The 16,598-nt window shown below is 36.4% G+C and overlaps 2 protein-coding genes across 2 annotated transcripts in view; one reads left to right on the top strand and one right to left on the bottom strand.

Annotated features, from left to right (window-relative positions):
* The first annotated feature begins 32 nt into the window (after window positions 1–32).
* Window positions 33–4,422, top strand: sqleb (squalene epoxidase b). Its single transcript, XM_058752524.1, has 12 exons — window positions 33–53; window positions 670–883; window positions 961–1,132; window positions 1,220–1,316; window positions 2,094–2,207; window positions 2,335–2,506; window positions 2,803–2,898; window positions 3,076–3,218; window positions 3,386–3,482; window positions 3,755–3,842; window positions 3,936–4,017; window positions 4,138–4,422. The coding sequence occupies exons 1-12, from the start codon at window positions 33–35 to the stop codon at window positions 4,159–4,161; spliced, it is 1,320 nt and encodes a 439-aa protein (XP_058608507.1). The 3' UTR covers window positions 4,162–4,422.
* Window positions 4,423–5,500: 1,078 nt separating this feature from the next.
* oxr1b (oxidation resistance 1b) overlaps window positions 5,501–16,598 on the bottom strand; it is a 47,426-nt gene continuing 36,328 nt past the window's right edge. Inside the window, 7 exon segments of the mRNA XM_058754128.1 lie at window positions 5,501–7,023; window positions 7,846–7,919; window positions 8,067–8,162; window positions 8,330–8,482; window positions 8,744–8,863; window positions 11,580–11,660; window positions 15,255–15,423. Coding sequence (XP_058610111.1) covers window positions 6,888–7,023; window positions 7,846–7,919; window positions 8,067–8,162; window positions 8,330–8,482; window positions 8,744–8,863; window positions 11,580–11,660; window positions 15,255–15,423 — 829 coding nt within the window. The 3' untranslated portion in view covers window positions 5,501–6,887.

Here is a 16,598-nt window from a genome sequence, read left to right as displayed (position 1 = left end):
AGTTATTGCAATCTAGATTTTGTTCAATGTATATGTCGCCCCCTCTAGGCTGTGTTAGTATCTGACAGTTAATAGAGATTACGCACAGAATTCAGCATTGTATATTTCGAAGCAGAATTAAAATTGAATGAAAATGCCATATTTTGATCTGGTTGGATATTTATTTTGTATGCTTTTTAAAATAAATAATAAACGTTCAGCAATTTTCAATGGTATATGCCACAATCTAGGACATGCCACTAAACACAGCGAAATCTGTAATGCCATGCCACTTCAGGGCGCAAGCCTCTGATCTAATCGTACAGTGATATGATTGGATAGCTGAATGAGTGGGCGGGGTTTAAACACTTGCACGGGCTCACTAAGCCCTTCATGTAATAGGCCTACAGTACTCGGTCAGTCTGCTTTGCTCGGTGGACAGATGTCATGATTTCAATATCCCGCCATTATAAACGCAACAGTTTCCTGTGTATGCTCATCTTTAATTCTATCTATTTAATTTAATCTATCTATCTATCTATCTATAAATACCTCAGAACCATAATTAATTACGATTTTATTTTTAAATTAATATCAGTTTATTTGTTTTTAATTTATGCATTTTTACTTTATTAATTATTATTATCTATTATTATGTCTAGCTATTGTTTATCTATCATCTATCTACAGAATAACACTACCAACATTGGAGATTTTGTTGCCTCAGAACCTGATGTCATCATTGTAGGGGCCGGTGTTTTGGGCTCCTCGCTGTCAGCGGTTCTGGGGCGAGATGGACGCAAGGTTACAGTGATTGAGAGGAGTCTTAGAGAGCCTGACAGAATAGTGGGTGAATTGCTGCAGCCTGGTGGATATCGTGCCCTCAAAGAATTAGGCCTGGAAAGTGAGTTTCTTTTTGTTTTTTCAGTTTTCATTGCTAGTTATAATGACATCTGACCTATAATCCCATATTTCTTGTAGAGTCAGTTGAGGGGTTGGATGCATGCATTGTGAATGGGTATATAATTCATGATACTGAAAGTGGGATGGTTATGGAGATTCCTTACTCACAAGACCAGACTCAGTGTGGCCGAGCTTTCCACCACGGTCGCTTTATCATGGGTCTGCGTAGAGCCGCATTAGCAGAGCCAAAGTAAGGTCAACATATGTATATTGCATGTTTAAAATATTGCATGTTTAAAAAGTATTTTAATAACATATTTACCTGGTGTTTGTTGAGTGTGAGATTCATTGAAGGCACAGTAACGTACCTTGAAGAGGAAAATGGCTGTGTCACAGGCGTCCAGTACAAGGACAAACATTCTGGGAAAATACAGGTTAGTCAAAAGACCACATCCATCCATATCTTTAGTATCTAGTTTGATAAAACAGTCCTGAATATTGAAAAAAAACAAAAAACATTTTGCTGGTTTGTAAAAAAGGACTAATATAATTTGATGATGTGGAGTTCAAAAATATCAAAAACTTTCCATAATGTGCAGTCTTTAAAAAAATAAGAATGAAGATTTCTCAAATTATATTTATGTATGAGCTGTAATGTACTAATCAACATAACAAAAGCAGTCAAATGTCAAAAATTGGAAAAAGTGGAAATCGTGATTAGGCTTAAAATAATGTCTCCAGCATCATTCATAAATCAACTGAGAATTTAACATAGTTGTAAGCTGGCTCAGAGGAAGACAGGAATTGTGACTGTGGCAGTTTTTCTGGTGGTTAAGGGTTAATACAAGACTTCTTTACCTTACAAATGGTTGTCGAAAGCAAAAATGCTATGAAATCACTTTCATATCATCACATTTTTGAAAGAAAGTGTGACGTGCAAGAGCAAAGCAGGCACTGTTTTTGGAAACAGCACCCCAAAATTAGTAATGTATTGGGATTTGTTCAGCAAATATGATGCAGGACGATGTAATATGTCCAAAATATTGTATGTTAACCAGTGATAAACTTGGGTGACTTCAAAAGCATAACTTTAGGAATAAGCAAAAAATAATGGTAAAACAATATGGTAAAATAATGATTACATTTATGTAACCTAACTTCACAAATCTCAGATATTGTGAGTTTCACTTTTCTGAGAATATGTTTTTCAGAGGTTACGAGCTCCTCTAACAGTGGTGGCAGATGGATGTTTTTCAAAATTCAGACAGAGTTTGGGCTCAGAAAGGGTTCAGATCTGTTCCAACTTCGTAGGCTGCATAATGAAGGTATGAGATGCTCTGGTGTAACGTCATTGACTTCACAACCATTAAACTGTTGCTTTTAACACTGAGTTTTGCATTGTGACTTTTAAATGTAACACACTACATTTATTGTATTGGTTTGCCTCAACAGAACTCTCCTCAGTATAAACCCAGCTACGCTGAGCTGGTTCTGAGCTGCCACGGACCGATTCTGATCTACCAGATCTCTTCCACTGACACGCGCGTTCTGGTGGACATACAGGGACGTCTGCCAAAAAACCTGAGCCAATACATGACTGAGAAGATCCATCCACAACTGCCAGGTTAGAAGACTGATACCATTGACAAGAAGAACTTTTTTTAAGCGTTCACCCAAAAAATACATTTGTCATCATTTACTCACCCTCAAGTTGTTCCAAACCTGTATGACTGAACAGAAAAGAAGATATTTTGAAGAATGTGAGTAACCACACTGTTTCTGGTTCCCATCAACTTCTATTGTACTTTTTCACCCACAATATGGAAGTCAATGGGGACTAGGAACCGTTTGCTTACCCACATTCTTCAAAATATCTTCTTTTCTTTTAGCAAATTGACTTTGGTTTGTTGTGCCTGACAGATCACATAAAGAGGCCATTTTTGTTGGCTGTACAAAATAATCGTCTGAAATCCATGCCAGCAAGTTTCCTGCCCTCATCACCTGTCAATAAACCAGGTAACTCCTCAATATAGAAACAGCATGTTAGAGTTGTAGCAGTGGCAGATTTGTGTATGACAGTACATAGATTTAATTACAAAGAAGCTTTATTATTGTCAGTAATTTAAACAAGTACTGTAATGTTTTATGTCATAGATAAAGTGTTACAACCAATTACTGTATATATACTGCCAGGAGTTTTGCTTCTTGGAGATGCTTATAACATGAGGCATCCTTTAACTGGCGGAGGGATGAGCGTAGCACTCAATGATGTCAGGATTTGGAGGAGTCTGCTTCAGAATATTCCGGATCTCAGTGACAACACGGCCTTGTTGCAGGTTAAGAGCCTAGGGTTTTATTCAAATGAATAGAATTAATACATATTTAAACATTTTTTTTATTTTCAGAATTGAAGATGTGCTCCAGTGCACTTCTATTAGAGTCAGTGATGAAATGCTTTGTAATGAGAAAATGTGAAAACGCTATTATTTGACCCCTTCCATAGGCTAAAAAGAAATTCCATTGGGAGCGGAAGGCGTCTCATTCGTTTGTGGTGGATGTTCTCGCACAGGCGCTGCATGAATTGTTTGCTTCACAAGACAGTAAGTATCCGCTTCCAGCTTTTGGAGTTAATACAACATCATATTTTCAAGGTCTTGTGTTAAAATGTGATTGGGAAAACTTCCACTAGAGGGAACTCTCTGCCACAAGCCAAATGTTCATCTTCAGAGACTGGCCTCTTATGTAATTGACTGCTGTACACTGAATAGAACCATTAAAGCCATAAACACTTGCCGATTAATATACACTAATTAATACGTTATGATACATTGTCAGACCATTTTAATCATTACAACTGATCATGTTCTTGCAGATTCAGTTTTAGATCTTAGAAGAGCCTGCTTGTGTTATTTTCGATTGGGAGGGGAGTGTGTCTCTGCACCAGTTGGACTGCTTTCTGTGTAGGTTCAGAATTCACCACCATCAGACATGTAGTTCTAAAAGTACATAATTATTGTCTGCATACTATATCTAACATCTGTGTCAATCACCAGGCTGAACCCCCGCCCCATGACACTGATTGGTCACTTCTTCTGCGTTGTATTGTACGCAGTGTACTTAAAAGTCAAGACAGAGGTAAGACAGGACAAAGCAGGAGTGCTACTGAGGAGCATGGGAATTCTTTATCGTGCATGTGCGGTCATATTCCCTCTCATATTTTTCGAATTTAAATACCTCTTTTATGGATTTTTTTAGGCTTTTGCTGTAAGTGTCAACTGATTGCCATTTTGTATGATTCATCACAAGACCAAAAATGTGTATACTTTTTACTAAAATTGTATATGCATTTCCAATTTTTGATTAGCTTTTTACAGAATCTACATGTACTAAGTTTCTTTTAAGTTTGGTTTCCATGATGGTGGAATTATGGTTTTAGTGGCCTGAAGATTGTAACAAATACAGATCATGCTGCCCTACAAAACGCAGTAACTAAACATTTTGAGAAAAATGGGTCTCTTAGACTATGATCTGTGCTGACAAAGGGTGTTGGCTTAATTATGCTTGCATTCAGAGAAAACTGAATGTGAAAATGAACATACAATCAATCTTTGAGGAAAATAAAGCATCTTCAGTTCCAGTGGTGGCACATTTACTGGTTTTGGCCTTTGCAGGGAAGCATTGCTTATCCATTTTTCAAACTTCTCCAATATTAAAGGAACAGTCCAGTTTGATGAAAATTTTCTCACTATCTGCCATCCAAGACATAGTTTGTTACTTAATCAGAACAGATTAGGAGAAATCTAGCATTACATGACTTGCTCACCAATAGATCATCTGCAGTGAATGGGTGCCGTCAGAATGAGAGAACAAACAGCTGATAAAAACATCACAATAATCCACACGACTCCAGTCCATCAATTCACATCTTGTGAAGTAAAAGGCTACATGTTTGTAAGAAACACATTCATCATGAACACATTTTAACTTTAAACCATCGCTTCCATAATCTATAATATCGGTTCCTCCAATGAAAAAGTTAATCCCCTGTTGTCCTCTTAAATCACAAAACGGATTTGTTTCTTACAAACACGCAGCTTTCAATAGTACAAGCGAAGCATGAAGCACTGCTCACACAAATCACTTTCAAATCAAGCAGCTGTCTATTGGTCAACACGGTGAATTCTCATGGATTCCTATTAAAAATAGATTATGCATGTGGAATTTTGCAGTAAATGTGACCATACTTGAAGGTGAAATTGACAAAATTGTATGGGCAAAGATGTTTGTTGGCAAACTGGATTTTGCATGCAACGCAAATGGGACTGCACCTTTCATGTCTAAAGGTCCTTGCACACAGAGTCTGAAATTTTTGTATGCATTTTTTCATTTTCGTCATCCTTTCCTATCAAAATGCTGCTACGGATGCGAAAACACAGAAAATCAAAGCTGATCTGAATTTGTTTTGTGACAGACTAAAGTGTGGAGGCAGTGTGTAAACGTGATCGACACAACATGAGGTGTTTATTTTTAACATGCGAAAATTTCTGACGGGAATTTCGAACTCAAAGATCTCAAGTCTCTCTCCTTCATGCATGCACACACAAAACCACCAAAACACTATTATTACATAGATTTTATTGTGATTAATACATTGATACATAATCTGTCAGGTATCTTCAAGAGGATTAATGACATTTCTTTGAGCTTCCACATGGGCATCAAATACTGGAAGACCAGGAATGTGCAGTTGGCCCCAGAAGGGTGTCCGAGTCCTTCGGCTCCACGATCTCATGGCATGCAGAGAGCATCAGACCTTCATAGCAAGACGTCTGCTCTGACAACAGACGCGCGCAGTTGGGTCAAATGTTTGGGCATGTTTTCAGCTGGCCACAGTGGGAAGCTGCCATCTCTTGGCTTAAACTTCAAGTCAGAACACTGCTAAAAGAGCCAATTTCCCATCAATTTTCACAATATTTCCAACAACTTGTGTGTCGATGTGCCTCTTTGTAAATATTGCAGTAACAGGCGCTCTCATGATCGCCGACAGCAGTCTTCCTTAAGCCTCGGAGACTGGCTCTGGTTGCACCAGTCATTTCATCACCCTCGAACGCCCAGGTCACCTTATATACGGTTCCCAGGTTACCGTTGACGAGAAGAGCCAGTCTCAAGAGACCGGTTACCTGACGAAAACTCCACGTTCACATTGGATTAGCGTTAATGTCGTGTGCATATAGAAATTTATTAATTGGAACAAATTTACAAGGAAAGTAGCGTAAACCATATCACTGTCACACATAACAGCAATATGGGAAGTAGTTATGTACACAGTACACTAATAAAGGTATAAATATATAATTGCTATATGTATTTATATATGTATATATACTCCTTCAGATGCCCCACCCACCAAAATGGCTTCCTAAAAGAAAAAAGGACTTGCAGGAAAGCATACGAACATGAAAAGGGAACCACACGTGAATTTGCATGTTACTCCACATTTTACAGCAACACGGTACTGAATATTACATTAAGTAGTGGCTTTTGAGTATATAGAGCCTGTGTGAGCACACAGACACAGATAAATAATGGGGTTTTGAGGTTAGATATTTAAAGTGCTTGAAATAGACACAATGCTACAGTTGATGAAAGTAGTAGGATTGAAAACCCATTGTTTTATGACTCTTGGGAAGGTCTGGAGCTACATTTCTTTTGGAAAGTTCTAGAACATTCTGGAAAAGCCATTAGCGCCCTTATCCTCAAAACTAGAGGACCTCAGGCTGGAAATGGGTAAAGAAACTTTCACTGGGACACCAGCGAAAAACACCCAACCATGCTGACTGTTTCCAGAAATGAAGGATAGTGTACACTGTATATCTGCTCTGCCTCTATCAGGGCTTCTTAGGAGCCAAGTGGAGGGTGTACAATCAGTTATGGGGGTCTAGTGATGTGGCCTTATAACCCCGCTTTATTGTGTACTGAGTCCGTGAGGTGGAGGTGGGAGGGTGTTATTCAAAGGCCCATATTTCAATGTCCTGCACATAGAAGTCCTCCGTTTTCGAGAGCATTGGATTTCCAAAGGTCTTACATGAGTGAGTTCTGCCATGATAGAGGTCGCCATCCAACCACAGCCCAAATTCACCCCTAAGAGTAGAAAATAAGAATTAATTTATATACTATAACAGTGGTGGCCAAAATTATTAGAACACTAGTATTTTCACCAGCTAAAAAATGGTTTATTTCAATTATTATTATCTTTTGCTATAGTGTGTCAGTAGGAAATATCAGTTTACATTTCCAAACATTCATTTTGCCATTAATTGCCATTGATTTTTGTTTACATAAGGAGTCTGACAACAGCCAGTGCTCACACAGAGATCTGATCTCATCATCATCCAGTCTGTCTGGAATGACCTGAAGAAACCGAACAAACTGAGACGGACTAAATCCAGAAGAACTGTGGCAACATCTCCAAGATGCTTCAAGAAACCTACCTGCAAAGCTACAGTACTGTTAAAGGTTTTAGGCACTTGTGTAAAAATGCTGTAAAATGAGGATTCTGTCAAAAATAGATTTTCTTTATCAATTCACTTCTATTAACTAAATTAAATCAACATTTGGTGTGACCATCCTTTGTGTTTAAAGCAGCTTTTGCCCAAGGTGCACTTGCACATAGTTTCTCAGGGAGCTTTGCAGGTAGGTTTCTTGAAGCATCTTGGAGACGTTGCCACAGTTCTTCTGGATTTAGTCCGTCTCAGTTTGTTCTGTTTCTTCAGGTCATTCCTGACAGACTGGATGATGATGAGATCAGATCTCTGTGTGGAGCACTGGTTGTGTCAGACTAGACAGATAGAAATAACCGGCTTAAAACTATATTTTAGCTGGTGAAAATACTAGTGTTGTAATAATTTTGGCCACCACTGTATGTCACTGATAAATGAAATATGCCAACCTATCTTTACATACCCTCCACCGCCAAATGCTAAGGAGTCCATATCTCCTTTGATGAAGAACATATTGTCACCAGTCCATTTGAAGACCTAGAAAAGTTCAAGTTGTTTAACAATGTTAACTGTGAATGCAAAAACAGTAAACAGTCAAACAGTAATTTTATATATATATATATATATAATTACTGCTCCATCTAAGACATACATTTATACTTAACCAATTTATTTATTCCCCACCTCAAATTCTGGACAGAAGGTGAAAACAAATGTCTCTCCGGTGCCATAGAAGCTGTCACTAACTTTAAATGGCTCTGAAGCAAGAGCTCCAAACAGCTGCAGAAAATAAGCCAAAGATTGTTTTGAATATTTGATTAACTTCATACTGTGAAAGCTATGCTTTAGAAGTCTATTTAATTTTCACAATCCCCACATACATATTTCCAAAAACAATCTATGTAAAACCACACACTTTAGCTAAACCCCGAAGCTCAAGCTCATACCTGTCCATCGCTGTCCTTGATCACCATGAGTACCGGGGAGTCCTGGGCCTGCATGGCGCGGTACAGGCTCTTGATGCTCATGCCGTGTTTGGATGTGCTGTACGCCAGAGACCAGGGATAGCCAATCGTCCTGGGTGGGAGGTTCTTGGCCAGCTGAGGATTGGAGTTACAGGCCAGAAGCGAGTAAAGAAAAGCCCCGAAAGATCAGGACAGCACAGAAAGGGCAACTTCAAGTAAATGTATAATAAAAATAAGGGCCCCTGGAAGCCAATTATACAACAACTGAAATGCCACAGGTAGATGATGAAAATGCCACAAGAGTCCCATGAGAGCTAGCCAAAAGTTGAGGTGCATCAGAGATAAAAATGATAAGGTCAGCATATAGATATGGACCCAAAATCAACTATAACTTGCCTTCTCGATCTGATCAGGTTGCAGCAGGGCACTGGGCTCATTCAGACTGGGCCTGAATGATTCGGGTTCTGGGTCACTCTTTACCATGTGTTTGGAGACCACCTCTTCCTTGGTTGTGATCTGATTAAAAAATAGAAAGAAAAAGAGCTGATAAACAGGATCTCAATATTTGATTCTCCCAAAATTTCACAAACATTCTCTTACATTGAGAGCACAAAAATCTGGATGAGATTTCTTTAGAAAACTTTAAAAATAGCACACTGTTTGTTCGTTCTATCTATCATTTGTTCCATCTATCCTTCCTTCATTTATTCTATCTATTCTTCATTCACTCACACTATCTTTCATGTTTGTTCATTCTGTCTATCATTCATTCATTCTTTAGTTTGAAATATCAGTTGACTTGGTTCATTCGATCTATTGTTTGTTTCATCTATCTTTCATTCATTCGTTTGTTCTATTGTTCGTTTTATCTTTTGTTTAACCAATCACTCGTTCTGTCCATAAATCGTTTGTTCATTCGTTCAACCTATTCATTCTATCTATCATTCATTTGTTCTATCTATCAATTGTTTGTTTGTTCTTTCTGTCTATCCTTCATTTATTCACATCTATCTCATCAATCTTTCATTAGTTTGTTCGAGTACAAACATTTAGTACAATGTAGTTACTGTACTGTAATGTAGTCTGTCTGTCACCTCCCAGCCCTGTCATGCATCATCCAATCAAATGACTTTTTTAGGACTTGACTCCAGGTAACTGGCACCAGTCATATCAGATAACAGAATCTGAGCAATCTAAAATATGCCATGTAAACAGTACTCTCAAATTAAGAGAACATCTGCAAAATTCTGAAATGGTATCATGCCCCTCCACAGAGGGCATCAAAAGCAGTACAGCTCAATATAGGAGAAAGTCAGACTACAGGACGTGAGGAGTGAAGCTTACAGAGACACACATTTATCAGCCAGACGAATCAGGCTTTAAATCTGGTAATGTGTGCTTCTACATCAGTACAACCCAACTGATGTAGACAGAAAGAGATGGATGGATGGAGATCAGCGAGAAAATGTACCAAGGGGTCTTACTTCGGGAAGGCTTATCTCAAAGGAAGTATAACCGTAGTTAAGCACAGGAATAAAGGTTAGCAGGAAAACAGGGTAGTTTGCCAACAGCAATGCAAACCAAGGCAAATATCCAAGAATCACATATCAAGAATTTACAATCCACAAACATCAGATTTGGAGCTGATATTTGTTTTGTTTTTTATGCATATTTGCAAAACAGATAACTCCGTTTTTACAATTTTTCCAAAATCATGTTTTTTATTATGTTATCATGTTTTTATTGTGTTAGTTAGCTAGTATTTTTTTTGTTATATTTTACCTAATCAAAATAACCCAACTGCAGTTTGATTGAGATTAACTAGAATGCACAATGAAAAAACTTGATTTTTGAAAACGGTTAAAAACGGAGTTATCTGTTTTTGCAAATTAACTCTTCATATTTAGTAAAGCCTCAAACTCTTGGATGTTTGCACTTTGCACTGTTTTCACGTTTGCAGGGAATAGGGTTAGTGAGACCTCATCAACACACTTTCAGGATTGTTTTTTTCCTTTAAAGTCAACATGAAATGACATTCACAAGCATTTCACTAAGATAATGTGATGTATTTCAGTGCAATAACTATTAGACTGCAGTACCTACAACGTTTACCTTCTAACAACGCCTACATAGTTAACATTAACCCTCACTGCCTTGTTAACACCAGGCAAAAAGTGAAGCATTTATTTATATATATATATATATATATATATATATATATATATATATAAATATAAATATATAACCATTAATTACATAATGAAATCAGCAAGCAATAAAAACTAAATGACTCAAATATATAATATACTTATTATAAAATACTTATTTCTAATATAAATTAATTACAAAATTACATTTTAATGAAAAAAATGCATTGAAATGATATGCAACTTTAAATGTGGAATGACTTATTAATACAACAGCAGTGCAAGCATTAAAAACTAAATGACACTGACACTGATTAAAGAGTACAAAAACAAAAAATGAAGAATTTAGGCAGTGAATAATAATATACTTGTACATTCATAATATAATATAATACAAATTATAGTAGATTATTACAAAATATTAAATTTTGATGAATAAGGAAAAGTAAAAATATTGGAATAACATGCAGTGAAGAATCAGGCACAGTAAGACCAGTAAGTGTATTAATAAAACAAATAGGGATAATTGTAATATCATGTTGATTTTAAGAGTGTGATGATTGCTGTCTGGAGAGTAAGTCAGAACAAGCACTGCAGTCTACTTTTAGATACTTGATCAAACCCTTTTGGAAAGGTCTCTGGGGGACAGCATGAGACTAATTACTATGATATTTGCTTCATTTATTGCTTCCTCTTATTCAAGCCATCTAAAACCCATTCTGTCATCCAGATGGAAATGCCAGTTGACAGATATCCCGTTTCAGTATTATTGCAGAAATTCTATCAGCCCTTAAGTGTCATTTCATATATAAAAAAACCCCTGGCTGTATCTCAACTCAGGGCCAGTTTTATTATTCCACACTCCACATAAAGACCAGTGCAATCTGCTGATTGAAAGCCATTATGCATTCTGAATTAGAGCAAACAGTAGAAGTGTATTTTTTTTCAAATTCAATTAGTGAAACCCAATCAGATTTGGTTTGATTTTCATACAGTATCCTAATTGTTGAGTTTAAAGTTGACGTGGTCAGCAGACATGCCGTGGCCTTTGTGATGGTTCACGTGTGGAGCTGAGCGTGTGGCACCTGAAGACGTTTGCAGAGCGAGCGCAGGTCCTCACTGTTTAGCGCATCTATCCGCCGGTAGTACTCAGTCACAGAAACTACCTAATGCACAGACAGAATAGTGGTGTTGCATGAGAATCTGCCTGACATCCAAAAATTAGTATGTGAAGGGAGAGAAGTTATCTGGTATGTTCCTCTGCAGCTTAAACTCACAAACTTGAAGATGGAGGAAGGGACATGTTAGTACTTTTTTTTTTTTTTTGCACAACCTAAGTGAGAAGACCAAAATAAAAACTGCAGTAAATAAGAACTAAATGACTGGTGAAAGCACTTTAAATACCACTTGACCCGTGTGTTTCCACAGACAGCTGCATCAGAACTGCAGTCAGACTCAGGCTGGGTCTCATGTGCCATGAATCAGCTTAATCTAACAGGATTCACCTGACGAGATCAAACAGCACTGTCTCAAAGACGGATCACACGTCTACTGCAACAACTTCCCAAGACCAGCTGCTTAACAACATAAAACAGCGTTTTCAAAGCTGAAGCCCTGAAGCTTGTAGCTATGGCTGTCTGCCTACCCAATATCAAAATCAATTAAGTTATATTTGAGTTAGTAGTTACTGATATTTTTGAAAGAAGTCTCCATTTATTTGATCATAAAACAGTAAGTCAAGTCAAGAACAGTAATTTGAGATTGTAATAAAATTTCACAATTACTGTTTTTACTGTATTTTTGCTCAAATACATACATAGATGTACACTATAAAAATACATAAATTATAATTTCTTATATTAAGAAAAAACTAAACTAAAAATAATAAAAAAAACTGGTCAATTTGATGAGTTGCAAACATAGTTTTTCACCTAATATTTTGTAATTTACTATAATGTAGGCCTATATTATAGACATGTAGCCCATAACAAATACAGAAAAATGTCTCTCTCTCAATACAGTACATATATATATATATATATATATATATATATATATATATATATATAAAATGACAAAATATTAGGCTACATTTTAAATAATAGCACAAAAAATATGCAGCTGTCAGTGTGAACTGACTATTAGCACAACAGCAGTGCAACATCAGAAATCATCTATAATCTATAGCCACACATTTTTTTCTGTAACTGAATATTTTAATGAATAGCAACGTGGTAATGAAAAACACCCAGAACTCCTTGCTCCTCTTACTTATTTGCCCATGCTCACATGTCCAAAAGCCCATCCCTAGAAATGCCATTGGATTTAACTCCTAAAAGCAGAAAGCATGCTTTATACTGTATGCTATATGCAATCTATGCATACACTGCTAATGCTCTTCTTAACATGCACTTGCAGCTTTCACCATAAAAACAACCAAGCACGGTTTTATTTGAAGAGCTTTTTGTGATGGAGGCGGCATTTAGACTTACAATCGCGAGTTCGCGACAAGAGAAAAATAAACGCAATCGTGCGGTGCTGCTCAAAGTCGAAAGAAGAAATTCCGTCTCGTCTTTTACAGCGTTTCGCGCCACGAGCGCTGCGTTTCGTGTCGAGTTAAAAATACACTTGCGTTCAAAACAGCTAGACGCAGCAGCGCAGTACTGGGAACCATACGTTCAGTTTCATTTCATTTCAACTGTTCAAACGCTACAAAGCAAAACTTTTAATAAAGGAACATTCTGAGGTGTTGTTTTCCATGTGGAAAAAATACCGACGACGCTGTGGCTGTTGCGTTTTGATCAATTTATCGTAAAACCACAGCTGTGTTATGCACGTGAAGAAATAGCCTACTATACTTACTTAATACAAGTTTGCTAGGCTACTGCAAAAACATGTGTCTGCAGACTTTACTTTACCATCATGTCTAAATTACATCAATTTTCAAGCATAGAAAGCAACAGCTGCTTGCATGCATAATCACACTATTCAGTGTGCATGTCAAGTGCACTCAAGCACGAGTCCCTCAGCCACACACAAACATTACAACCACAGGGCAAGTGTTTTTTTGTTTTTTTTACCAGGCCGAAGCTGTATTTGGGCGTCAGCTGACATCCCTCCTTAATTCTTCTGGAGAAAAACATCACTTCTGCAGAAAGCCCCGAGATATGCAGGTGTATATCCGATATTAAGTATCCACGTGGACCCACCGAGGTACAGACACTCTTAGAAGTGAACTAGAGGCTTTGCGCTGTTTATATCCCAGAGGGACCAATGGGATGGCAGGGCAACAGAAAAGCATGAACTCATGTGGCCTTCCCTCTGGCCAGCCCAGATAAGAGGCTGCACAGGGCTTGAGCCATATTTTATAAAAAGTCAAATAGCTATCTGGAAGATGTTATAAATAAACATGCACATTTATATAGCCTAGAAAGTATCCTCCTGAGATACAGCAAAATAAAAATATAATAATAATAATAATAATAAACAAACAAAAAATAGAACTGGAAATATTTTAAAACATAAATAGGTAAAAGAAAAAAAAAAAGGTTTGAGCCATATTTTATAAGAAGACAAATAGTTATCCGGAAGATAGTTTAAATAAAAATGCACATTTATGCAACCTAGAAAATATCCTACTGAAAGTCAGCAAAATGCAATAAAATAAACATATATAACAATAAATAAAATAAACAGATAGAAAGGTTAAAAATAAAAAGATCCAAGAAAGCAGGGGGATTTTTTTTTTTTGCATTTTTTAAATGACATATTTTACACTTTTTCATACATATGAAATGTATTTTTAATGATAAAAAAAATTATATTAATATTTTATCTTAACAGTACTTCTTCATTATATAGCATTAATATCGTTTGTCATTATAATATTGGTCACTGGTGTCTTCTACCAGGACCTAAATGTACACAAACAGACAAAAATGAATTGCTGGATCTCAAGAAGATATAAACTATTGGTCAGTTAACCATCATATTTTCTTTATCTTCTTCATTGAGCGTTTACAGTAATTATCCTTGACTATAAAAACAATAAAACGCATCATCTACATTTATCAGTCAGATAGTCTTGCTCACTGGAGTCCGTAAGTGGTTTAAGAGGGATGATGAAATGATTGTGTCCATTTGCAGATGTACACTCAATACAAATAACAGCCAAGTCAAACACGCATTACAGTGAAAGGACGTTACATACCAGTTCATCACATCCTTTGAAGGGAAAAGATGTCATTATGAAAATAAGACACTGCAACAAGACATTACATGGACATTGACAATGACTGGCAACAGGAACAAGCATGCATTCATACTTAAATGTTAGTATGTGCATAAACATGGTTGAAGCTGCTGAAGAGGACATGAACTCTGAAAGAAACAGACACAAACACACACACACACACACTCCAGTGCTGCTGTGAATGACAGGCTCATGTGTTCAGGAGAGAACATAAACATCATGTAAGCATATTCATGATCACATGTCTATGACAACACAATTGCAACAAAGACGTCAGCATCAAAGCAACACAACATATCAATTAAAAACACATGTATGAATTAACATAAATATTACTATTTATGACAATCAAATAAACGCACACATTACAAATCATTAAAATAGTCAATTATATTTAAACATCTAATGCATAATATGTATTCTAGGCTTTGCATGTAGTTTTTAGGCTTAACTGGTATTTTTGGCTATCAGGTCAAGACTTTTATCTTACAGCAGTTGTTGTTCATACCTCCCAGTCCTTGAATGTGATATCAGGTACTGGTTTGTCGTGCTCCCCGCTTTCAGCGTCCTGGTTCTTTTTAACCACTACAAACCCAGGCTCCCGCGTCAGTCCGCCAAACCCTTCTCCATACACATCAGGGGTCCACTGGACAAAGAATGCATACAGGTGGTCTGACCTACAGGAAACACACACACAAAAATGGCCAAGGTTCACTTTTAAGAAGTAACAAGACCAGGCCAAACGGGACATCCTCAAGGCCAGTTCTTCATTCACCTTGGCATCCATTAAATACTGTACATCAATGTCAATTTAAAAAAAAACTTTAAAAATTCTTTAATATGTTTTGCTTTGTTATGCTATGCTTTTTTCCCTTTAAAAAAGATCGACTTAGAATTTATGAATTCATTCTGTAATGAAAAATACTTTGATAAATATGGGCACTAATAAACGTCACTGGTTGTATTCTGCAAAATTAAGGGTTCTCATACTTGAAATTCCTTCAAATTTGTGATTACTAGAGTTACTATTTTTAACTGATTTAATTTAAATTGATATTTAATTATTTCCATAACTTTTTCAGGCCTAGATATCATAATTTAAATTTTATAATTTCAACGAAATTATGATTTTAGTTGAATTTTTAAAACAATCTTATTTAATTTTAATTTTAAATTTAATTTAATTAATGTTTCCAGGTTTTCCATAAATTCCACCAAAAAATCCATTAAAATCTGTATAATTCATTAATGTCCTGAATGGACTTTTTATTTATTTATTTTTTTGCTAAACATTCTGTTGCTTTGAGTTGGTTTCATATAATGGAATTGAATTCTTTGCACATTTTATCATTTAGGTTTTATCTAAATTATAATAAAAAAAAGTAAATTTGTAAACAGGGTTCTTGTAATCAAGATAATAATAAAAAAGATAAGTCAAAGACATTTCTATAGTATGTCTACAGTCAATGTAAATTTTTATAGGAATTCTGTAGGAACCCTGTGTGGAGAGCCATAACTTATGGCATACATTAAAATAATAATTTATTTGCATAAAAATTACATACTTAAAATAGGCTCCAGGTCTATACTGACTGTCTATGCCTAAATCAACCCCAATGCATGTTGGTAGTCTGATATACCACTTTCCTAGATTGCTCCGTTCAATTTATAATGGTCTTCGTCAACAGCATCATATAGGTGATTACAGTATGTTGACAGTGATGAAACCTTGTCCTGTAGGCTTGCTGGCAAATAGCACTGATGTTGAGCGATCATTTACAAAGATAACATAAACACACACCCATATAGACAGGCACAAGCTAGGATGCACACACGATGACCTGGTCATGGA

Source organism: Onychostoma macrolepis, chromosome 19 (genome assembly GCF_012432095.1).
Source record: "Onychostoma macrolepis isolate SWU-2019 chromosome 19, ASM1243209v1, whole genome shotgun sequence".
In the NCBI taxonomy this organism is placed as follows: domain Eukaryota; kingdom Metazoa; phylum Chordata; class Actinopteri; order Cypriniformes; family Cyprinidae; genus Onychostoma; species Onychostoma macrolepis.
This window is presented reverse-complemented; position numbering and strand designations above follow the sequence as displayed.

Excerpts from the sequence above, each read along its gene's own strand:
- sqleb (XM_058752524.1), top strand. The coding sequence starts at position 33 with ATGTCGCCCCCTCTAGGCTGT. Across the intron at positions 2,899-3,075 it reads ATCACCTGTCAATAAACCAG|GAGTTTTGCTTCTTGGAGAT; the intron begins GTAACTCCTCAA and ends ATATACTGCCAG. Across the intron at positions 4,018-4,137 it reads ACTTAAAAGTCAAGACAGAG|GCTTTTGCTGTAAGTGTCAA; the intron begins GTAAGACAGGAC and ends GGATTTTTTTAG.